Raw genomic sequence first — 25,543 nt, forward strand, 5'->3', positions numbered from 1 at the left:
CTTCATCTTTTAAACATATTATAAACAACAGTAGAGAAAAATCTTCCCCAAATCACACAAGTATAGCTGATCATGCTTCACGACAAGGACATCTCACCGTGATGTCCTGTTTTCAATGATCCTATGTCTCATCTCCCTGAGAAAGCTTCGTGAAATGTCTTACATATATTCATTATAATTTCTTAATTGGAAATGTATCTCTTATCAAATACGGTCCTTTCTTGCTGCATTCTGGCTATATAGACTTCTATTTGTGCACCAGACTATAATACACATTAGGACCATGTTTCTGGTTCCACGTTTTGTGGTCTATATGAAAGCATCTTTAATGTCTAACTTCCCCCTTTGCTATTGTTAGATTAGCTTGTTCTAATTTCCTTGCAGTTCACATGACACTGTTCTCTCTTTTGCCTACCCAGTGTTAACAGGGAGGCAGTTCGGCTACTGGTTTTGTAGAAACATAACCCATGGGATTAACTGAGCTCCAAGAAACTGCTTCATAAATTTGAATACTTTGATATGATAAATTAGAAAGCTAACTTTACAAAGATGAAGGACTATATGTACTTCACTGATGAGGAGTTTCCATGGAAGTTCTCCCTCAGCTCAGGATGTCTGGGGGGAACATGGTTGCATCACATAAAGGCACAAATGTTCCTAAAACTTTCCCTAAGGAAGCAGAGCTCTGTTCCACTGGAGATGAGAATAAGTGGCTAAATGTGACCTTTGTGTCAAAACATTTCAAACATGGTCCTGAAGCATTATCATGCTCTCCCCATGACATGGCTTAGGGAAACCATCTCTTTTGGTGCATAGTTCCCACAACTGGCGGTCATTTTCCCTGTTGTGCCCCCATGAAGCTCATCTCTGGGTCTCTCAGACCAGCCACCCTGGAACAGAACAGGTTCAGAGGGCTGGAGGCACACCGGTCTCCAAATATTCCACATAAACCTTCTTCCAATATGTTCTCAGACAGCTCATGTGAGAAATGAGCACATACACACATTCCTCACTTCGTCTTTCCACAAGGTAATGATAGCAACACTTGCCTATCACTCAAGTTTTCTGAAAGAAAACCAATTGATGTACACAATATTCACCAACACCTTTCAATAGAAACCTCTTTAGAAGTATCAATACATTAACCTGCACTTAGAGACAAAAAATTGACTGTCTACTGAAAAGAAAGGTTTCTGTGTCTAGACATACCATGCAACACAGCGAGGATGAGGTCTGTCATCACACTCCATCACTTCAGCCAGTAACGAAGTGCACAGCAATTTCTAAAGAACCAGTGGACTTGGCACTAACAACACCACGTGGAGAAGCTCTCCATATTTCAGATAACTGGAGTTCTTTATGCAGCTGTAAAAAAAAATACCTTTCAAGTGGCTACTATTGTGGTTGGTTGGTTGGTTTGTTTTTAATAAAAGTGAGATACTTGCAAATGTAGGTTGTTTATTATCTGCTGTTGCTGGAGTTCCCACTTACAACCACAGTGGAAACACCTTGTTCCCAAGTCCCCTGAATGATCTGGATTCCCAGCTGGTGCTGCAGCAAGGTCTGCTGGAGACCTCTCCTTCTAACCTATATAGCACTGAGTAGTCCCCGTGAAGCCAATTAAAGAAATTATTCATGTTAATATGAGTGCAAGTGATCAGTAAGCCCTTAATTACTCCCTGTATTTTTACTGTTTAATTCCTCTGCACCACTCTGAGTGCTTGGAGAGTTTGCCTTGAAAGCCCGTGCTGTGAACCACCATGGCTCATGAACAGCTCAGGACTCCTGATGTGGGGTGGATGCTGGGGCCAGCCCAGCTAAGCCATCCCTTCCCATCTCTCAGCACCTGCAGATTGCTCTGAAACTTTTTATACCCTTTTATCCATTTCCTTTGAATCACTACCAGAAAAATTGCTTCATCTCCAGCACAGTACTGCAAAGAGAGATGGAAAGTATAAAACTTAAAGCCCCTCAACCCTTACCAGATGAACAGTAATTTCTATAAGGTGATTTGTTACCATATGTTTACTAAAATGTTGCCAGACTTGAATAATTTGAAATCAGCAGAATTTAGATTGCTGAGCAACAAAAGTCCAGTGTCAACTGCGGATTATTTACCTTCAGGTCTGCAAGCTAATGCTAAAGAGAAATCAAATTTAAATAAATTTATTCCAAGCATAACCAAAATGCTGTAAATAACATATCACTTGATAGGCAGGAATATACAGTACATACTGTGGGACATAAAACACACTGAGTGCTGTACCAGCCAAGCTTTCAGTGGTTCATTTTACTGCACTGTGCTTCTAGATCTCAGCTCTCACTTCCGAGGCACATTTGTATTACTATTAGAAGGTGCAATACCGAGCCAAGGACAAGGACAGAGAAAGTTGAGAGCGTTCGCTTCACAGCTGCTCTCCTGCTTGCAGTGGGACCCCCAGCTTCAGAGCGCTGCGGCTGCACAAGATTAGATGTCGACAAGCAGCAGCAGCCAGCGAGCACGGCTCCTGAACCACAGCCACAGGTAGAGAAAGTGTGTCGGTGGCATCAGCGGCTTGTTAGCCACGGGCAGACTTTATGCACCCTCAGACACCGCGGAGCTAACTTGATTGAGACACTGAATAATCCACTGCAATCATTTTGCTCAGCGCCAGCTGCCAATGTGAGACACCAGCGCACCCATCCCAGCCCCTAGGTGAACCAGGGCACTATTTCAAGCAGTGGGAGGACCTTGCGATGAAGATGGAAGCTGCAAAAAGTTTGGAAGTAAGGAGAAAGCCCTGACATCTTTACAACCTACCTGGTGGAAAACATTCCAAAATTCAAGTGGAGCTTACTTCCACCAAAAACTTCCCTCTAAAATACCTCTGCAATGAGTTGAAGTTTCAACAAGCGTGCAGTAGTTTCCGGGAAGCATTATCAAAACTAATTACATATACATTTTACCAGCTAATTACAAACTGCAGATGAGCAGGGCGAAGCTTTGTGCCTGCTGCAGTGGAAGCAAATGTTAACACAATTCTTACTTAATGCCAGCCTTCCAAATCGCATGCATCACTGGGAGCATGCATGGTGCTACGCAGGTGACAGACAGCACCAGTAAGACAAGAAGTCTCTTGTCTAAAGGCATGAGATGAACCAGCAAAACAGATAGTGCACAGACATTTTGGAATGAAACACTAATTGAATGACCACATTTTAAAAACTGTTAAAATAGGGATCAAAGCATATTTTAGCAGGATGATCGGTCCAAATACATGGCTGTATGGGAAAGGGAGAAGTCAAATGGATGACTGCAGAGGGGGGCACTGTTGATGATCACAGGGAAAACATGGCTCAAGGAAAGGCTCTGTGCAGACAGGTATGAGGATATGAGAAGCATTAAGTAGTGAAGCTAGTGTCTAATCATTCTTCTGATACAGAAATATTCCTCACATGGATACAATAATAGTAGTTAGGAAACCAGCACTTCCATCAATAGTAATTAAATCTCTATTGCCTGAATCAGAAGCAAGTAAATGCAAATGAGAGGCATTTACCCCCCCTATTACCATATGGCTTCTGTCACATCTAGCTGTTAGAGGAAATCGCTCTCCCATGGACCAAGGACCTGTGACATTTCGTTCTCACCCTCACCAGGGCTGGGCAGGACCTTGCTGCTCTGCTTCATCTCTGCCCAGATGGTGGTGGAGGAGCAATTCCCACAGCCCCTGGCTAAGGACAGCAACCAGCTTACAACAGCTGGTGAGACACCAGTTAGGGAAGGGTTTGCCATCTATCCAAACCAATTAAAATCTAAAATAAAATGAAATGAAATTAAAAAGAAAAACAATAAAATAAAATAAAATAAAATAAAATAAAGTAAAATAAAATAAAATAAAATACATGGTTACAAAACTGTGGGCTCCATGACAAAGCTGGTCTGTTTTAAATTGTGACAATCTTTGATGTTGTAGACTAGAGTTCTAATAGTTTTTTTAACGCAATAGCTGGCATGCCCTGAAGTGGGGAATACCAAATCAATCCTAGCTGCAAATTGTTCAGCCTGACAGTCCATAGTTTAATCTTCCGACTGACTGATAGCAAGCTTGTATCACTTAGCACGCTTCTCGGGGGCTTCGTTCAATTAGTCTGACTGTTTTATCTGCTGATATTTTTGATTCACACAACAGGTAGATGACAGTTCAGGAGTGCACACATTCCCCAAAGCTTCCCACTGTCACAGCTGAGCTCCAGCATCTCTCCCGTGCAGGATCGTTGGTAAGCCATGCATAATTCAGTACATTTCTTAGAGCAACTATCACTTTGCCAAAGGAGCAGGACTGACTTATGCGCTTAAGAGACAGTTTCTTAGCATCAGCTTTTTTCTTTTACATTTTCATGCATTTTACTTTCAGGTTTAAGCTTTTTTAAGCTACACATTAGACATTTTTAGAACATACTAGCTATTAACATGCTTGGAAAGCATACAGAGACAATGACGCTACCTCTTATTCTTACTTTCCCACACAGCTTGACAGTGTACAGGCCTGTTCTGTATCTAAATTTACAAGCTGTGACAAGTGATAAATATCCTAATTCTAAAAGGCTATTGTGTACCTCTGAGACAATTAAAATTCCTTAGATACCTAGATGCAGTACATAATACATTTAGTCAACATTAGAACATGTCAGAGGAGGAACGTTTTATCCCAGGATACATCCAAGCATCTAAAAATAGGCTTTCTGTTTACACAGAAGTATCGTAATAACGTTCATTGGAAAATCCCCTTTCCTCTGATTACAAAAGTAATATTAATTCCTAGATCATCTCATGCTGTGTAGTAAGAACTGAGCAGAAGATTTTATAAAAGTGCCAAATAAAGTGTATATATATATATATATATATATGTATTTTTAGGAGAAAAATACTGGCTAAAAGTGATGCATTTTTAAGTCTTTCATCTAATCCACGAAAGTCTTGCCACACACTTCAGGGCATAGACTGAGCTCTGGCCCACCCTAATCCATACAGTTTAGCACAAGGAGAAGAGAATACAAAGGTTTCCCAGGCTTGTTCATAAGACGTTTTGATCAAGGCATGCCATTTTATTCAGAACATATCATTCTTCTACTCAGTTTTGCTTAGTTTTCTCTGGAGGTTGTACATACATTTCCAGAAATGGCTGGCAGGAAGACAGTATAACAGTAATGCGTGATAGAAAGGAAGTTAACCACTGACTAAATATAAATATTATGCTATCACGGCACCTGAAATATACACTATTTTTGAGATGCAAAGCAGTGGTAGGAAATAACTAATTCCTTCATTTACTGTATTCCTTCTCTATTTTCAGTGATGAAGTAAAAGGGTGACTTCCAATTCTTCTTTGCCAGTTAGAAGCTATTTTCTTTCTTTGTGCTTAATTAAGGAGTATCACGGAATTTGTCTTTTTTTGAGAAGGTTGCTTTAAAAAAGAAAACAAAAAGAGAAGACCAATATCATGGTCAGATGGAGGAAGGTTCATGATATGCAAGAACTAACTGGTCTGGGCTCATTTTGTGTCATCAAGGTCCACTGTGCAGAGCTGGTGTTGCTGCTGGTATCAGTCCACCAGCCAGCCAGTGTAGGCATCATCTCCATTGCGTTCTGGACAGCAAGGTCTTTTTACATAGAGACCCACACCATGCAGCATCTAATAGCCCAATTCAAACAGTGTGTGCTAAAATAACACAGTAGCTGTATGACCATTTTGTGAATCTGCATACAGCAAGAGTTGTGCCCCATTCTGAGATGGACCTCATCGACACACAATCAGACATTGAGGTTTGTATGGGAACACTGCCGGCTGTTCTGGCAAGGTCCCGTTCACATCTGTAAATCAGAGCACTTTATTCTTTTATCCTAAATGCTCATATTTGTACATAAGTATTTCTGAGTATGTAGATTTCTGTGGGCATAAAGATGGTAACTCGAAGTATGAGAAACCACATCAGCAGTCCATGAAGTTAGCAACAGTATAAATTAAAGATTTGCACCATGTAGCCCAGCTTATTTGACTCCGTGCCACAAGGAACAGAGAGTTGGGGCTTGTTTGCAAATCACAGTTCAAGCAGAACAGCAGCAGCTTTGTCCTCCAACCACACCAACACCACAGGTGTACCCTTAAGGTGCCATATGGGAGGCATGCTACCATGTCTCAGGCTCATGTCCAAGGCTGTGAACTTTTGCTGGCTGCTGATGGTGGTATTGCTGATGTCTAGTGTGTCCATCGCCTACAAGTTTGTGATAATCCCCACCTGGCAGGAAAATACTGTGCAATTGTTTACATTCCATTCAGCGTAGTGTTCTTGGTTGAAGGGTCTCAGTTTGTCTTTTGTTTTTCTGCCAGTGTTGGTTTTACCTATTTCAGACCTCAGTTAGCTTTCTTTTAGCATTTAAATTAACTTTGGAAATCCCAAATTGAAAGCCTGTGGTCTCGCACCCATCACAAGACAAAGAACCACAACATTTTGAGCTGTTTACAGCCCCACGTAATCTCGCCAAGGCCTCTAGAGACTGTCAAGCAGCAAGTCAGAAGGCAAGGCTGTTTGAGCTGCAATTATTAAGTTCTTGGATCACAACTCACAGACTGAAAGCTGCAAAAAATGCTGTTTCTTCTTTTTATTTCAGATATTCTCAAGAGCACCTGGAAGACTCAGTTTTAACCTGTTTGGGACTAGATTAGTGTGATGGAAAAAATGTCATGGGTGAGATTCCAGCCCAACCTCTACACGGGAAAAGTTTTTCCTCTATAAATAGGACCATGGTCTTTTGGCTGTAACACTTCTCTCGCTACTAAATTAGAATTCACAAGTCTTCTGCGGGATTCATAATGGGATCAAAGATTAGAATCTTCTTTGAAGTTTGTCTTCCTTTGCTCCACTGTGAATACGTACCTGCACTAATCCACCATGGTTCTCCTAAACTAATCAGCCACTCTCCCTCCCCAAAAGGGACAAGTACACAGGCACTTATTTGTGTTCATTATCCACACTTCATTTTGTTAATTGATTTTTCAGGTACTGTAAAGAGGCCAGCTCTGTTTTCTAAAACATTTTGGTCTAAATGTGATTTACCAGTAATATTTACAGTACGTATAACTTGGGTCCTGTTTACTGCTAGTAAGGCACACAGTGGATTGAACTGTGTGCATAAGAAATTAATAATATTTCACCTTTGACAACAGCTATTAATAATATGATTCTAATGAGGTAATCTCAGACTCACTTTTAAAAATCTAGTCCTTCTTGAATGAGATCAAAGAAACACCGAACCTTAAGTCATTTGCCTCCTGTTTAGGAAAACAAGCTAACAGTCTCATTGACCCTAAGAAGAAATTACACAAGGGAAAATATATTTACAAAAATTCTCTAAAAATTTCCATAATTCAAAATCGTGACATGGATTTTTCTTTGTCTCACTGTGACTCAGAATTGGCTCATAACTACCATATCGAACTTCTTGTATCTTTAAATTAATGCTCATTTTTGGCCAAAAAAAAAAAAATTAAACAAGAAAAAAAGAACAAGAGAAATGGAAGAGCTCTCACTTCTTCAAAGATTTATTTCTTAATTTTTCTTTGGGCTAAATTAAGAGATTAATCCATTCCAATGAATGCCCAAAGGGTCCACTTCTAAACGAGTATTTCTCCCCTTGCCAGACAGAATAGGAAGATTAGAGTATGAAAAGGAGACAATTTATAGTGAGTTTTCTGTTCTTCAGAGGGGTTTTAATTTGGATGTGACAGATATGTTCCAGCTGCTGCTTGCCTTCATATTTTCCAAAGGACATTTTAAGTGCTACTGTTCTGAGTGCCATGCATCCCCAGAAAGACGTGTGCTGTGCTTGTCCTTCTTACAGACTCTGGAGTGACCGAGGCTTTTCCCCAGACCGTCAAAGTCGCACTCCACTGGCAGTTCCCTTCTAACCCTGGCTGCAGAGGGGACCAGCCTCCTGTTCCCCTCGCATCCCTATCCAAGGGGATTTGCTTCAGGCTTTGGGAAGACTAGATGCTTTAGAAAATGTGATTTAATGACTGAAAAAAAATAGTTATCTTAGAAATGGTTTCACTGATTTCTTTGTGTCCCTCTCAGAAATGAATGAAGCCCATTTTACTGCAACAAAAAAAAAGGGGTCATGATCTCCTCTGGAACAAGGCAGAACAAAAACAGCCACAGGACATCTTTAAAATAAAGAAGGGGCTGATGAAATAGCCCAGTACAGGGGTACCTAAGCAGGTTGCCACAGTAGATACATTCAAGAGACCGATCACTGAGTCAACACCTCCCACAGCATCAAGAGAGAGAGATATTAATAGTTTGGGTGCCTGTGATGGGAATAGCCTAATTGTGGGGCAATGCACTACCTTCTTCAGTAAAACTGGTGTCTGGCAGCCTGGTGTGTGAGTGGTTTGGACTGCTTTTTACCCTCTGCAGATTAAACACTAAAAGTCACAGTGACTAAATTAGGCGCTCGTAATCAGTCAAATAACCCTATCTGGAAATGAGCCAGGAAAGAGGATTTGTCACTACCTATTTCTTCAGTGTGGCCCAATAACCCAATATCTGTGCAAACATTTGTACTTTCCCACTCCATCTTACAGACAGGAAAGTGTGGTGAATAATTTAAGTCACCTTCAAAAAGCCAGACAGAAATGAGTGCCAAAAACTGGAACTGGAGCTGCCAGGTCTGAGCCAGGACAACTATAGCACACAGACACAGAACCTCGCAGAAAGGCCTTCTTACACCTAAAACCACAGACATTATGTGGCATTTTACAACAATAACAAACATGATGATTAAGCACTCTGTTGAAGCTGAGCTGGCACGAGAGCTTGGCAAAATTCTTTCAACTGTTCTTTGCTCATAAAAAGCGGGGTTTGCAGAGTTGAGATTTTCATGGATTTTTTCAGTTTTGACAAACTTCAGCTCAGTACATTTGCCACCCCTCCAAATGTTTCAGGTCAGTATCTTCATAGAAAAGTAGGTCTGCATTTCCAAAGCAGCTTGATCTTCCTGCCTTTACTTATTCACAGCAGGGAGTGGTGCAGACCCTCCTGGGGCGATACCGCTTCCCTCTTCTGTGTGCTGTAATGGGCAGGGGAAGAGGTAACTGTGTAGACAGTAAAAGCATTATCTAAGCTATTAAAATATCATCACATTTAAAATACTATCACAAACACCGTATCTAAAATCCACTTAAATTAATGGACTATTTATACTTCATCGCTGTTGTTTCAATCTCTGCAAACAGAGAGAAACCACTGTGCCTACACCTCCAAGTCATTCTTTGAAGGCTATTTGTTGTTGGTGTTTTTTTTTTTCAGCTGTAACAACCAGAGTACAAAAAGTAAATGCCAAGAGCCTAGAAGGCAGCTAAAATGTCTTTGCAGTCCTTGTTCTTCCTGGCTGACACACTGCACTTTTCCATATACTTTGCCCCACCGAGCTGAAAATCCTAATTTCACACAGTTCTATTTTAGTCCTTATTCAGAGTGAAGTGATGGCATAAAGTGATTCTTTCATCAAAATATTGCTGTCAGAACAAGATCAAAAGGAAAAAAATGAATTTGTCATGTAGAAAAATGAACAGAAAATCAGTCATAGAAACACGATTGGAATGTATTTTCATATAGGAAAATCTTTGTAGTTACTTATGTATATAGAATAATCAGTATATCTGTCCACCACATCACAGTTTTGAATGTTCTACCTTTTCTGGGGGCAATTAGCCATCTATTCAAAGCTTCTGTGCTCACTTTAATTTCCTCTTCACCCACCTGAATCTGACACTTTGACATCTTTGCTTATTAGAATGGAAATTCAACATTTAGAAAGGCCAAGTAACGCCAGGTCAAAAACCAGCAGGAAATCTATACATTGAAGAAGGGATTGCGAAAGTTTACACAAAACAAGCGGTTTTATATTTCTATAATTTTAAACAAAACAATAGCTGTCATGAGATACTAATGCAAGTTTTGAAATATTCAGCACCATTTTCTTGCTCAGTCTGAAAAGAAATTGCTCCAGCACTCAGAGCTGTGGGTAGATATTGAATAGCATTATGTCTCTTAGTCTAGCACCTCACCGGAGAAGAATTGCCTCTAACATCATGCTATTGTTCTATTTTAAGAATCTTAAACAACAGGGATTTCATTTCTTGAGTTGGAAGATTATTTAACAGACTAGTAGACCTTATGACTACGAAGTGTTTCCTGATATTATACCTACATTCTTCTACTTCCTGAACTCAGCTATCATCCCTCAACTCACTCTAAACAATCCGTCTTTCTTCCATTCCTTCGCACATCAAACTGTTTCATGGTTCTTAATGAACTCTTTCCAATGTGGTACTTATAGCATGTTAGAGTCTATTCTGATGAAGTACATAAAACTAATTACGTGAACAGGATATTCAGCCCATCACTAGAAATGCAGATAAAAGCAAGTGAGAGAACTCTAAGACCCTTAAACTAGTAAAACAAACACTACAGCCAGGGCAGCGTGTTACAGTGCTGCAGAATCCCAAGATAATATTGGGAGCCACATCTCACAACTGTGGGTATGATGTGAAATTGGTGTATTCAGATTCAAAACCTCTTAGGCAAATTTTATTGAGGCAGACACAGGAGAAGCTTCAATATAGTGTATTTAAAATTCTAAGAGAAAAGTTATCTATTTTGTTATAAATTATCTATCTAGGTCTTTTTCTTTATGGTGACACAATTGTCTCATTCCACTCCAAATCATACTGGTTTTAACCTTAACATGACACTGCTAGTCATTCACTTTTTCTCATATTTAGCAGAGAACACTCATGCCCCTTGTAGACAAATTGAAGTATCTATCAATTCTAGCCAATCTGGAGTGTAAACAAACTTGACAAGGTTTTTGATATACAAAAATCCCCTGCTTAAATAAATAAAAATGGCTTAGAAGATTATGGATTTTTAAACCTCAAATGTAGTAGGCCAGACCTGAGGGTAAACATGAAGTTTTCAGGTAATCATGAACACAAACGTTACTGGAAAACCTGTCTGTAGCACAGACCAAATCCTGGGGGGGACCTGATAGCAGGACCTAGAGCTGAGCCTCAGCCCAGGGTTTCCCAGCTGTCCCACATATTGTGGCACCAGGCCATGTGGCTTAGCCCCAGCAGAAGACCTCACCTGTGCTTTGCTTAACATGTGAAAAGCCATGGGATGAGAGGTGTGAAAGCGGCAGGGAGAGCTGCACACTCTGCACTGAGCAGAGTGGAACATTAACAGCAACAAAGGACGCACCCCCTCCATCGGTACGGGGAGTTCTCACTGCCTCTGCTTCTCTGAGTTGTTTTGATCAAACATGACTTTCCTTGTTTGCCATTTGGAGCAAAGAGCTCACCCTGAACCACTTGAACCATTTTATTTTGAACACAGCAGGACAGTCTGTGGTGAGCTGTGGTGATCTCCCCTGATCCATCCTAGGACCCAGCTTTGAACGGAGTAGTATTTGGTTTCTGTTATTGCATCCCTCAGCAAGGCAAGAAGCGAGGTATCTTCTTCAGAAAGGAGAAAAGCTGCCTAACATGCCACCATCATCTCAAATGAGCTTCATGGACCCTGGCTCCCCTGTGTGCAAAGCACAAGTAAGCACCAGAGAGTGGACTTTAAGTGGTCAAAATGGGCCAGTGACCCAGGCTTGCAAGTCAGTTCCCTGCCCCAGCAGCTGGGGAGATGCTGGGTGGTTTGGCTGTCAGAATTGTCCCTCCAGCCCCAGCCAGCAATTGGGCAAGACCCCATAGGAGCAGAGCCCTGTTTTGACTGATCCTGATTAGCAGCTGATGGCTCAGCTGTCAAAGTTGGCATGTTATCAGTGAAGAGCAGCCTGGCTTATACTCACACCCCAGGGACAGGATTCCAGGAAAGACCAGAAGACAAGCAGGCGAGTCCTGCACAGCCTGCCCTGTCCCTACCACGGGAAAAGAGCACAGTCCCACCGCTGCAAATCCATTTAATTGAGTCAATCAGGATACATGAGCTATTGCCAGAAAGTCAGCCAAGGAGTGCAGCACAGGCTCGGTGCACATCCAGGCTTACTGCTTCCAGAGAGGTCAAGGGAAGGGGAGAAATCTGGTGCAGAACAAAGCTGCCGCATCGCAGCTCTATTAACAAACTTCCCCACAACACAAACATCATGTGTCCTTACTCTAAACGAGTGAGGTTTCATTCTCTAGACAGCAATTAATCAGTATTAGTATGCCAAAACGAGACACTAGTTGGTATTTCTGAAACGAAATGCAACCATGACAGGTTTGGGAAGAGCTAGCACTATGAGACATCGGGCGTGGGAGAAAAAAGCAAGAACAGCATCACATTAGGACCTCTACAAGAATACCATTTCCCCTAAAACACTCTGCCTCTCAAATAAATCTACATTCTACTCTCATCCAGCCATAGCCACCTGCTTCTTAGCAACTTAGAGTACCCTGTGATTTTTTTTTTTATGGCAGATGTAAGATCTTGAGGTGAGCCCCTCCAATTACAAAAGTGGCAGCTCCTCTATTTATAACATATGCACACTTGTGAGATGTCTTCAATAACTTCTGTCTCACTGACATGTAGAGATGCTACTTTAATAGAAGATTGTATTATCTTGTATCTTTGAAGACTTCTAAAGCTAGATCATTTTGCATTTTCTACCCTACTGAGCTAAGAAATTAACAGTAAAATTTTACCCTGCCCTCTGGGAAGCCTGATTTAGTCAAAGACATGATCTCAGGTAGTAACTACAGAATCAGCTATTTATTTAATTTAAATAAAAACACTCTTCCAGCAGACAGTGAAGGGAAGAAATAATACATCATGCTAAGATTCCTGAGCCTACATCTACTCCTGGGTTACTTTCCGTACACGTTGAAATGCTCTGCTGATCTGTGTTAAATAAGCTGCGGTAGAACGGAAGACAACTAATTTGTTCTCCCTGGGTGTTGGGCAACTACTTTAACTCTTACTGGCACATAGAATTTAAATAGGAAAAGACGATACAGTTTCACACTGTTAATATTTCTATGAAAGGTAATAACAGTAAGGAAACTATTTTTTCCCTACCTACCTGTCCTATTAGGATTGATGAACGGGAGTTGTGTTGCCTTTTATCCAAATAAAGTGGGTGATGTTAGGTGTCTTCTCATGTGATGACTTACCCAAAGGCTGACACCCTGAACACAGCATGTGCACTCACTCCCTTGGCAACACACCTTCTCCCTCTCTCATCCTGGTCCAGGAGGAAGTTTTATCTATTTGGAATTAAAGACAAATAAAAGACTTCTGGGCTGGACAGCTGTGCATGTGAGAGGAACCACGTCAGACAGATGACTATTGAGAGGTGCACATCTCCTATGGAGATGAAGGGAAACTAGACTACTGCTTAGATGAGCTATCTAACTTGTTGGCAAAAGCAGAAATTATATATCCTAATCTTCATCAGGTGACAGGCTGAGCTTGTCTCTGCAAAAATTTTTACAAGAAGAGTACCTCCCTCAGGTAATTTTCATATCCATCTGGAAACATTCTCGCAACACGCACAAGCTGGTCACAAAATCCTAATATTAACATTAAAGAGAATTAGCATTTTCAACTAAGTGGGCTGGAACGGAATGTATTCACCAAATACTTTCACATCCTTCTGATGACTGGAATATGGTTTCAGTTTTTATGGGCTTAATGTACAAATATAATATAAAAATATACCAGAATATACAAATGAAATCAGCTTCTTTTAAGACGAATAGCCAGATGTAACTTTCTGGGTCTAAGGTTACTAATGCTTCCTCCACTGTTTTTGAATGGAAATCAATTGACTCAGATTCTACAGTTTGGAGTACTTGCCTTTTAGAGAATTCTCAGTTGTATGAACCTGTATGCATCCACTGTGTTCAAGGATAGTGCTGTACCTACTGATGTTATTTTTTTTCAGATTCACACCTGAAATTGCTAGACAACAACATTTCTTGCAGAGATGTAGCTTAGATCTAATCAGAAATCAGGTAATTCTGTCCCTAACAAAGGCTTTACGTAACCAGAGACAAAAAGATTACAATATCATATGACAGGAAAAGCTTTCCAAAGGCATAAATGTAGGGTAAAAGCACAACGCAAAAGAGGTTGCCTACCATCGAAGCAAAGTTTATTCAAAAATAAACAGAAATGAGTAATCAGTCCAACAGTAAAACAGGACGGAAGTGCATGTTTGAGGGCATTGGAAAAGTTAGAAGTTCCTGGACACGTTAGTCTTTGGCATTTCAATTACCCCTTATAAAAGGGGAACAAGAAAATCCCTAGGGTGTTTTAAGCATTTTCATTTTATTTAATTCATTTCAAATTAATACAAACACAGAAAGATTTTGGATCCTGCAGCATCTTGTCTCCTCTGGCACTCCAAATCACCTGGTGTGTCCCCCCACATTTCTCCCAGACTGATATCACTTGCTTTGATATTGACACAGTTCAGGCTCAATCCAGTATTTAAAGAAAAATGGGCATGAAAATCCCTCAGTCCCCTTTTCTGCTCTGAGCCCAGGGCACGTGCACACTTCCCAAGGACTGCACAATCCAGTGGGTGTTATTTTGTACTTAATAAAATTAACAGTCATTACAAAAAATCAGATTTGAAATGACATGTCAGCCATGAGATCCTTCCAAGTCTGGTAGATGAGACAATAGCTACAGTATTAGTTCTGATCCCTTTCATATCACTGGCATTATTTGGTTAATTTTCTAAACTAAGTCTATTGCATTGCACATTAAGAGGCAGAAGAAAAGCAGATGAGAAAGACTGTATTGCTCATTTTAGATAATCTTTGTTCTAAACTGTTCTACATGTCTGAAATGTACTTACCAAACAGTTTACTGTGATTATTTACTGACTTCATCTTGTAAAAAGGCATATTCTAAGTAAAAAAAAAAAAAAATACAAAAATGCCTCAGGTTCATTCTTAATGTGATTTTCTCTGCAGCAGGGAAGTCATCCCCTTTTATATGCAATGTATATTCAGCACCTACTCATCTATTATTAATAATATTTTTTAAAATTACACTGGGAAATCAAGATACCAAACCTACAACCAGTGGCACAGAAGAGATTAGTGAGTGCTGCAGAGATTACATGAGTCCTAAATTAGATGCTGACTCCAGTTGGGACAGTCCTGGAATACATCTATTTAACATCCCCCCAGAAACAAGACCACATTTGGACTTACGGTTGGTTGTCCTGCTTTGATCACTCTGAGCACTGTCGTTTGACTGGTTGCTGGAGACAGAGGATACACTTGAGCTCCTGACAAAACCAAATGAGGCCAGCTTAGCTGCTGGCAACCGTGAATAACCTGGAGGACGAAGTCCAGACTGGCAGGGCTTGGGGAGATTTGACTTTGCAGCACTTGGACATGAGCCTTTCTTAAGATCAACTGAAAGAAGGAAAAAGAAAGAATTTTTAATAAAATAAACTGTAGTGGAATATACTGACCACTACCACCAGCCACATAGTCAGTATAAAGACTGAACAGAAGTTTTAAAAGCTACTGAAACTGCAGTGATGTCTCCTTCTTTGCTCCAATGAAAAGTTCTGTGGAGCAATTACAGGCCACAATAATTTTTAACATGTGAAATGCAGCAAGGACCCATGAGGCATAACTCAAACTTCCAGCAAAGTGATGTAGTTCAAGTCTACTAAGATTTTATTGTTATCTTCTTTTATGTTGTGTCACTCTCTAATTTTACCTTTGTTATGTGCCAATTAAAAGAAACTCATACACAGGGAAAAACACGCTAAACATAGCCTCCGATTTTGGAAACTGTTGTAGAACACGAACAATCTTCCTCAAGGACACAGGATTTCTCTATATTCCATCAAAGAAAACACTTCTTTGAAGCCCTTCTTTCAAATTTTGCTAAAGGAAAATGTCCTTTTCTTGCACCAAGCCTTGGAACAAGGACGCGACCTGTAAAGTTGTACTTTTTAAACAAACCACCAGCCATTTCCACTGATGGACTTCTCACCGTAAACCATCAGCCTATGTGAATTGGCACCAACTAAGTCTCAGACAACTGCTCATAGTGGGCTTATAACAGATGAAGTTAGACAACAACAGTAGCTCAGCTACCACGTCTGCCTGTTGTAACTACTGACTGGTCATCTGTCCTAACCTATATTTCTGCTGCTTTTGCTGTGGTGAACTTTTCTAGGCAAATCCAGAACATAGGTCCATGAATGCCCCAAATCCTCTTCAAGGACCAAAGATTAAAGTTTGCTTTTGATTGGAAGGTCTGGATACCAAGTGGATCTGGAACTCAACTATACATAAAATTAGGACAGAGCTTTTCTTTGTAGGTTTGACAATGTCAGATTCCTGTTCCTAGTAGAATCCTGAGCAGCAAAATTATATATTAAAAAACAAACAAGCAAACAAACAAAACCCAACCAACCAAACAACAACAACAAACCCAAACAACAAAACCCACAAACCCAAAAAACTAGCAAAGTTCTCCAAAGGCTAATTTTAAAGTATTTAATAAAACATCAGTACTGGTGGGTTAGGAGACAAGGCAGCATTAAAACTATCAACATAGTCTGCCAGAAAAGGCCACAAAGTCACCCTTTTTCCATTATTTTTCAGTGAACTCTATTTGTGCTTCAGCCTGACACATACTTCAAAGGAAGAAGTGAACATTCATAATATAAAGGAAAAATAGAAATTAACTGCACAGTAAGAATACAGTCTTCATATTATTACAGTATTTAATTCTTTTGTAAACTATGTAGGTCACAGCCTTATTAATTTTAATGAAGCATTACACTTTGAGAAGACTTTACAGAAAACAAGACTAACTCCTTTGAGCAGAAAAATGCTATGGGGATTTTGAAAGATAGTTGTGTACCTCATCACAATAATAATACTAAGCTTTGTTTAACAAAACTAAGGCTTTTCTTTTGAAATAGAAATATGTGTAACACCAAGCTAGAGAGTTTTGTTATCCCATAAAAGACATCAAAAATGCTCCTTGCTCAACAGTTTATATACTATAAACTCTTAAAAATGCTTTTTTGTACCCAGTTTTCTCAAGTTGAGCTTTTATTAAGACACGAGGAGATGGATATCTGACTGCAGCACCTTTACCAGCCCAGAGGAGGACATGCTGTGGAGAGTAATCCAAACAAAAATGACACATACCTACAGTGTGTAATGAAAAGCTGTTAAATCCTCATTCACTCTATTTTTTTTTTTTTTTGGTACCAACAGGGACAATTTTGGACTCTGTTCCCGAATCCGGCTTCACTTGAACTATGTGAGGATGGGCTCAGAGGTAGCTGTGGGCTCCAGGTGCAGGTGAAAGGCATGTTAGCATGGGGAAGACTTAAGCAGTGATCTTTACTACCAATTTACTGCTAGGCTTGTGCAGCATTGCTTTGACAGTGGTCTGTTGCAGCTGGTTTATGGTCATCTGCAAAGCACCAGCAAGCTAGACATCTTTCCTCCCCACTGCCAGGGACATTCACATCATATCTCAGTTACACACACCGGTGCCCTCGGCGCCACCCCTCTGGGGTTCCACACCGTGCACAACGCTGGCGACCTCAGCGCCGCACTGCGGTCTCAAACTCCTGGGCTCAAGCGATTCGACGGACTCTGCCTTCCGATACAGCTGGGACAACAGGCGTGTGCTACCACGCTGGACCTCTCTCCATCATCTTTGCCAAGTCTTGGGAAACGGGAGAGGTGCCTGAGGTCTGGAGGAAAGCAAATGGCACTCCAGTCTTCAAAAAGGGCAAGAAGGAGGACCCGGGCAACTATAGACCGGTCAGCCTCACCTCCATCCCTGGGAAAGTGATGGAACACCTTATCCTTGGTGTCATCTTAAGACATATCAAGGATAAGAGGGTGATCAGGGGCAGTCAACATGGCTTCACCAAGGGGAAGTCGTGCTTGACCAACCTCATAGCCTTTTATGAAGACATAACAAGGTGGATTGATGATGGCAGAGCGGTGGATGTGGTCTACCTTGATTTCAGTAAAGCATTTGACACAGTCTCCCACAGCATCCTCACAGCTAAACTGAGGAAGTATGGACTGGATGACCACAAATTGGCTGAAGGAAAGAAGCCAGAGAGTCGTGGTCAATGGGGCAGAGTCTCGTTGGAGGCCTGTATCTAGTGGAGTGCCTCAAGGGTCAGTACTGGGACCAGTATTATTCAATATATTCATCAATGACTTGGATGAGGGAATTGAGTGTACTATCAGCAAGTTTGCTGATGACACCGAGCTGGGAGGAGTGGCTGACACGCCAGAAGGCTGTGCTGCCATCCAGCGAGATCTGGACAGGCTGGAGAGTTGGGCGGGGAAAAATTTAATGAAATATAACAAGGGCAAGTGTAGAGTCTTGCATCTGGGCAGGAACAACCCCAGGTTCCAATATAGGTTAGGGAATGACCTGTTAGAGAGCAGTGTAGGGGAAAGGGACCTGGGGGTCCTGGTGGACAGCAGGATGACCATGAGCCAGCACTGTGCCCTTGTGGCCAAGAAGGCCAATGGCATCCTGGGGTGTATTAGAAGGGGGGTGGTTAGTAGGTCGAGAGAGGTTCTCCTTCCCCTCTACTCTGCCCTGGTGAGACCGCATCTGGAATATTGTGTTTAGTTCTGGGCCCCTCAGTTCCAGAAGGACAGGGAACTGCTGGAGAGAGTCCAGCGCAGGGCCACAGAGATGATGAAGGGAGTGGAGCATCTCCCTTATGAGGAAAGGCTGAGGGAGCTGGGGCTCTTTAGCTTGGAGAAGAGGAGACTGAGGAGTGACCTCATTAATGTTTATAAATATGTAAAGGGTGAGTGTCAGGAGGATGGAGCCAGGCTCTTCTTGGTGACAACCAACAGTAAGACAAAGGGTAATGGGTTCAAGCTGGAACACAAGAGGTTCCACTTAAATTTGAGAAGAAACTTCTTCTCAGTGAGGGTAACAGAACACTGGAACAGGCTGCCCAGGGGGGTTGTGGATTCTCCTTCTCTGGAGACATTCAAAACCCGCCTGGACGCCTTCCTGTGTAACCTCACCTGGGTGTTCCTGCTCTGGCAGGGGGATTGGACTAGATGATCTTTCGAGGTCCCTTCCAATCCCTAACATTCTGTGATTCTGTGATTCTGTGATATCTATTCACATCCACAGCAAAGTACTGCAGAACCTGATCTCAGTATTTCCCTCAATGCTATCAACACAACTTACAATTAGTGTGAATTATGTTAACTGATTTTCATGTAGGAACGAGAAGAAAGTGTCCAGTAAAAGGGTTTAAGAGTCCCAAATGCCAAAGGTGGCACGCTAATTATCTTTCAGACAGAATCTCTCTATATGAGAGGACAAATAATTGGCTTATACTGATGTAAGGCCTCAGTTTTACCACAGAAGGATGATCCTGTGCTCTCTCTTCCTCAACCAGATTCATCATTCCCCCACCAAGGCTGATACCTCTCACTACAGGAAAGACATTGAGGTGCTGGAGTGAGTTCAGAGAAGGGCAATGAAGCTGGTGAGGGGTCTGGAGCACAAGTCTGATGAGGAGCGGCTGAGGGAACTGGGGCTGTTCAGCCTGGAGAAAAGGAGGCTGAGGGGAGACCTGATCGCTGTCTGCAACTACCTGAAAGGAGGGTGTAGCATGGAGGGGGTTGGTCTCTTCTCCCACGTAATAAGAGATAGAACAAGAGGAAATGGCCTCAAGTTGTGCCAGGGGAGATTTAGATTGGATATCAGGAAAAATTTCTTCACGGAAAAAGTTGTCAGACATTGGAACAGGCTGCCCAGGGAAGTGGTGGAGTCACCATCCCTGGAAGTGCTTAAAAGATGTGTAGAAGAGGTTCTTAGGGATAGGGTTTAGTGCCAGTGCTAGGTTAATGGTTAGGCTAACTCGATGATCTTGAGGGTCTCTTCCAACCAAAATGATTCTGTGGCTTCAGCAGTATTTTCAATGGGCCAGACCATCTTTTCTTACCCATCTGGCTGCACAGTCACATGCTTGCTAGTGGCTGGGTATGGTCAAACATTAGCTTCACCTAAAGGACTAACTACACAAGGGCAACTGCATGTGACAAAAGGCACACAACTCGGTCACAGTGTGCAAAATATTCCCATCAGGGATAGAACCAAGCCCAGGTAGCCTCCAGATTTGAAGGAGAGGAGAGTACCCGTGGTAAGTGGCCTCGAGAGCGAGGAACCTGCCCAGGTCAGTGGCAGCAGGGAGAAACTATGGGATTATCTCTTGTGGGTTTTACAGATTTCCAAAAAATGCACAAGCAGGCCGGCACTATATAAGCTGAGAGCTGAGATTCCTTTTTCCTAAGAATTTTTGAAAATTGAGGTAGAGGGAGAAATCTTTCCATTTTACAGCAAAAGCTATAAATATCACAGTTTTCCTGCAGCAGAATAGGCGAAATTCCACTGAGGCAGGAGGGAAAGTGGTTAGAAATGGTTTTGTTTAAAAAACTTAAGAAATGTGCTTGCCTTAGGAAAGTGAGGTTCACCTGGGACTCCCATGTCCCCAGCTTAACTGCAGGGATGCCCACACTGAGTCTCCAGCTGTCTGTTTTCTGCACCACCATGCAACCAAGCATCTGTAGCCCACAGCACACTGAGCACCATGGGTGTCACTGAAGACCAATTTCCTAAAAACCAGAAGACTTCCAGTAACAAATTGCCCAGCCATCTCTACCTTTGCTTCAAAACCCTTCTCCCAGAACCAGGCAGAAGATTCAGTGGATTTTCTCACACTTTCTTCTGTGTTCCACTTTGGGACTTCAATTCAAACTCCCCCTGAATTAACTATATTTTGTATCGTGAACTTATCATCAACCTTAAATTATTTTTCACTTCTTTTCTCTGCAATCCAGCTCTTCTCCACCACAAGGACCTGGGGGCGGGATATTATCCTCATTAGGGATGCATTCAAATCCTTAAAGCTAAGTTATTTTGCATGTTCTTTCTCATTAAAATACAGGAGACAACAGCCTCTTGTATGTATTTTCTGTTCTAAATATCATCAAGTTTTATGATGTATGTTCTTTCTTTATTTCTGTTTCTTAGAAGTATAGAAGCACTCCTGCAAACAAGGTCTGGGAGTTCAAAACAAAAGTTATTTTAATGAGCAGATTTCATTTTCATAAAAATCTGCCAAAATAAGCTTAAAAAATTGGCAAAAAAATCTTTCCAGCTGTCTCACTGCCTGAAGCTAATTATAGAATTAAGTATTGTTGTCTGCACGGCACACAAGCGATTTTCTATGACGCTTCAAGCTGTTCCCATCTAGAAACACGAAAACATTTTGAGGTAGCGACTGATTGACACAAACCAGATGTGCCTGGGGAGCCTTAAGAAAAGTCTGAGCCAGACTTCTTATACATCCTCTCTGCATGTGAATCACATCTCCATGCACATGTATAAATAAGAGCAACTTTCATGTGACTTTTCTGTGAAATCTGAAATAAGTTTTAGCTGAAATGAATGAAAAATTAAAGGATGTACACAGATATGTTCTTAAGAAAAAGGGTAGCATTTCAAGACTTCAACTCCGCTTGCAATTCAGGGATCCTTGGTGAGCCTTTGTTTTCTTGTTGTGGGGTTTTTGATCATTCAGGGGGTTTTTTTTACAAGAATTTCCATCAAAACTTTAATCATTAGGTGTCATTTTCTCTCAGAAAGCTGATTTTCTTTTATAGAATGCTCTGAACACCATTATTCTCATTTCATATTGTGGAATCTGGGACAAAGAAGTTACCTGCAAGGTCACTGAATTAGTCAGAGATAATACTAGCAGGGTTAACCCACCTCAGAGTTAACCTAATCATTGATATTTTTGCAGATTAGAAACAAATCGTGCAAGTAAGAAATCTGTTTTGTTTCCACTACCTTTGTGATTTTCCCATTATAATGACTTGTCTCTGAACAAGAACTGGGGAGAGAGGCTTTAAAACCAAGGCTTTAATGGTTTACACCTGAAGAGCAGTGAGCAGGTTGTGCTCTGCTCCCCTGATGGTCTCTCATCCAAATAGTGTCAAGCCTGGGACAGTTCAGTTCCAAAGGCAAGACAGTTGTCACTTCTGAACGTCAGTTAATTTCTGATCAGCCAGTCCACCATCATACAGTAGGAAAGGCTTATCTCTTCCTGATTCAGATTTAAAAGCCCCAAAAATCTGCTCTGTGCCTTCCCAGCTCCCAGGCAACCCAAGGCTGTTTAGCACGTTCTCATTACCCCTAGAATTTGTCAGTTAGTGCTTCACGCAAACTGCAAACGTCCATGTTCACTTTACAGCTGATGTGCAAAGCAGCAGCATTCCACAGCAAGATCCAGCACAGAAGCTGTCAGTGCCTGAGCCACACTCACTGTGGTTTCCACTGGAAGCCCAGAGCAGCAAGAACAGTCCTCTGTGCATCGGAGTCACGACTCACCCACCCAGCTGCTACTCATCGGCTGCTCAGAAGTGCTGAGGGTGCCCAGCCAGCGACAGCACTTGGGTCTCCGCAGGGAGGAGGTAGGGAATGAGACATTTGCCTGCTGCTGCACCTAAATTATTACTGATACCGTTCTTCTGACTGATGATTTAGTACAACAGTCGTATAGACAACCCTCCTCATACGACGCATTTTGGTTCTTTGAAGATGTAATAATTGTTAGGAGCAGAGAGGTGGCATATGGCTAAGTTTCAAGTGTGGTGACAACATCTTTAGCAAAACTCTGATGAAGAATTGTGTGTCTCCCTTTGAAGCATTTAATTTTTTCTTTACAAAATACAGCCAGATTGCTCTCCCAAAGAAAGCAGTGTGCGCCAACTGAAAACACTGCAGATTAGTGGAGGATAGAGAATATTTTCCGCTCTGAACTCTCCTCTTGTCACCTCTTTAACAACTGAGAAGTTTGCTGGCTCAAATCCAAGTACCTCAAACTGAAAACCTACAAAATGAACACAACAGCTGGAGTAGCAGTAATGCAACATTTCAGGAAGTAACCTAAAAACCTATTTTTTACCATCAAATCTCATTTACTTGTTTAAGTATTATGTATTCCAGAGAATAAATGTGAAAGCAAAGCTTCCCTACCAGGAGAAATCTGTAGACATATTGTACCATTCATGATGAAATGCATTATACATATGCAAAGACACAAATAAATGCATATGTCTGTGTGTGTCTAAATAATCGGAAACATTGCTGTCCCGATTTATATATATATACAGTACCTTTAACAAGAGTTGACTTACTTAGAAATGAGAGGAACTGCTAGACCCTCAGGACTGGCAAATTTAATACTCAGGTGATAAGGAAACAAGATCTAATTAACTCATTCTTTGAGAAAACAATACCCTAAATACTACCCAAAAATGTGGAGTTAAGTAAAGTTAATGAGTAGAAATAAGTGAAATGTTAATGATAAGATCTCTGTTATACTTTTCAAAATCAGACATTAATCCCAGAAAAATAATCATCAGGTTAATGAAAATCCTAACACACTTGCTCCAACAAGCCTTTAAAACCAAGGAAAACCTATTCATAGTTTATATAGACACAGTATCCTTCAATGCTTGTTTTGAATTACAAGTTTCCCATAGAAAGAGCAGAGTCAATTTACATAAAATAAACTAATGTTAAGCTTTCAGAAACACTATTGCACCTTTAAATACATCACGATACAATGACTTTCTATCTTAGCTAGAGTGCAGAAAGCTTTTTCTTACAGTCAGGTTGCTTGTCTGACCCATCTGATGCAAAGCATCACCTAAAGGAGGAGCACTGCTTAATAAGGAACTCACAGCCAATGCCAACACACATGTCATGTCCTGCAGATGAAGAAGGTTCACTGCTCCAGTTACATTTTAGGCATCGCACTTGGAGATCACAATTGTGGGATCATTCATTGTTATTTTACTTTCTACTTGGCATGTCTTAAAACTAATGAAACCCTTAATGTACTTATAATACTTGCAGTCCATCACAGCAGTTCAGGGATTTAATTATCAATTACTTTAGAGTCATTTTTATGAGTATTAGTATTATACACGGGCCAAACCACTCAGCTTATCAGTGCTGCTTAAGCAGACTGCTACATTATGAATGGCACGGCAAAGGGGAATAAAATCCTCATTATGAGGTACTGCTTCTGTCCTCGATATCATGCCATGGTGATTTCAGTTTAAAAGCCTCTGTGGTACCTCACACTTTGTCATGGGATGGCAACTGGTTACATCCTTCTGCTTCCATTACCCCAGGGCAGGACTGAAATCACTAGGATTAGAAACTGGATTAAAAGCTCAGGATCGAGCTGCAAGACATGCTGATTAGCAATCTTGAAGGCAGGACTGGTATCGGTGAGAGAAAAGTACCTCCTAGTCCCCAGCTGCTTTTGCTGCAGTCAGCCGAACCCTCACACCCCACAACACATGTGAGCAAGAGGCTCAGCAGACCCCTTCCAGTATGCTGACCATACACGCTTGTGCATTTCATGTGCTTGTATTTGTAAATATGACCCTATCGAAGCTATGTTTAATCCTGTTTCTCAAATATTTCATCAAAACCAGTCATGCAGATTAAAGTTTAATACCACAACTAACTATCGAATTAAGGGAAAGTGGTTGACAAAAAGCTGAAAATGCTGGCGGGCGCTTTAAAAGAATTGGCTAGATGGTGCGTGACCCTGCTCTGAGCCCCACACCAACTCTGGCATGCCAGGGGTTGCTGTTCCATCCAGCCCCTCCGTGGCAACCAGGGACCCCTCTCTGGTCTGTGTTTGTGCACTGGCATGGACACAGCTGCAGGAAACAGTTCTCTGCTGCCCTTCCACTCCTACACCAGTCTAGTCCTGTCTGCTGTCATTTGAGCCTCTTCCATGAGCAATTCATCCTTCTTAAAAGAAATTATTAAGGACTAAAAGACTAGCATGCTGACTTAGGGAGCCATACGTTGCTGACAGAAAGATTAAGTCATTTGAGGTATACACGGAAAAAGGCTTTGGACAATGCAAAGGTGATTATAAGCCAATAATGAATGGATAATTGGGAAATAAAATGCCAAAAGTAAAAGAATGTAAAGTAACTAAGGGAAATAAAATGCTAAAAGTAAAAGAATGTAAAGTAACTAATAGAAGGTATCAGGAATACACGGAAGATCAATAAGGGGAGGCATTGAATCAACAGAGAGCAATGGGAAGTACTTTGCAACAGAATACAATGTCGCAGAAAAATTAAACGTTCTTGATCTCGCAAGGAAAATGGAAGGTGAGATGCCAGAAGTGAAAACAATATATCCTGGAGTGGACAGTGAAAAACAGAGAAATTAGCAACCTTCCCAGAACAAGTCTTGGGTAGTTTAAAATCAATAAAAACAGTCAGAGCCCAAAGACCAAGTGGGGCAATCTTCAGGATCCCGCAAGAGATGGCAGACAGATTATTGTACTACCATGAGTTATCTTTAATAGCATCTTTGAAACAGCAAGGTATCAATAGACCCGAGAGAA

The 25,543-nt window shown here is 41.3% G+C and overlaps 1 protein-coding gene across 1 annotated transcript in view; it reads right to left on the bottom strand.

Moving 5' to 3' along the window:
• The window catches only part of MTUS2 (microtubule associated scaffold protein 2), a 187,252-nt gene that overhangs the window by 153,531 nt on the left and 8,178 nt on the right, over positions 1-25,543 (bottom strand). The window contains exon 3 of the mRNA XM_065655778.1: positions 15,261-15,467. Within this exon, the coding sequence (XP_065511850.1) occupies positions 15,261-15,467 (207 nt within the window). The remainder of the gene's footprint in view (positions 1-15,260; positions 15,468-25,543) is intronic.

This window comes from Caloenas nicobarica, chromosome 1 (assembly GCF_036013445.1).
Source record: "Caloenas nicobarica isolate bCalNic1 chromosome 1, bCalNic1.hap1, whole genome shotgun sequence".
NCBI classification, from domain to species: Eukaryota; Metazoa; Chordata; class Aves; order Columbiformes; family Columbidae; genus Caloenas; species Caloenas nicobarica.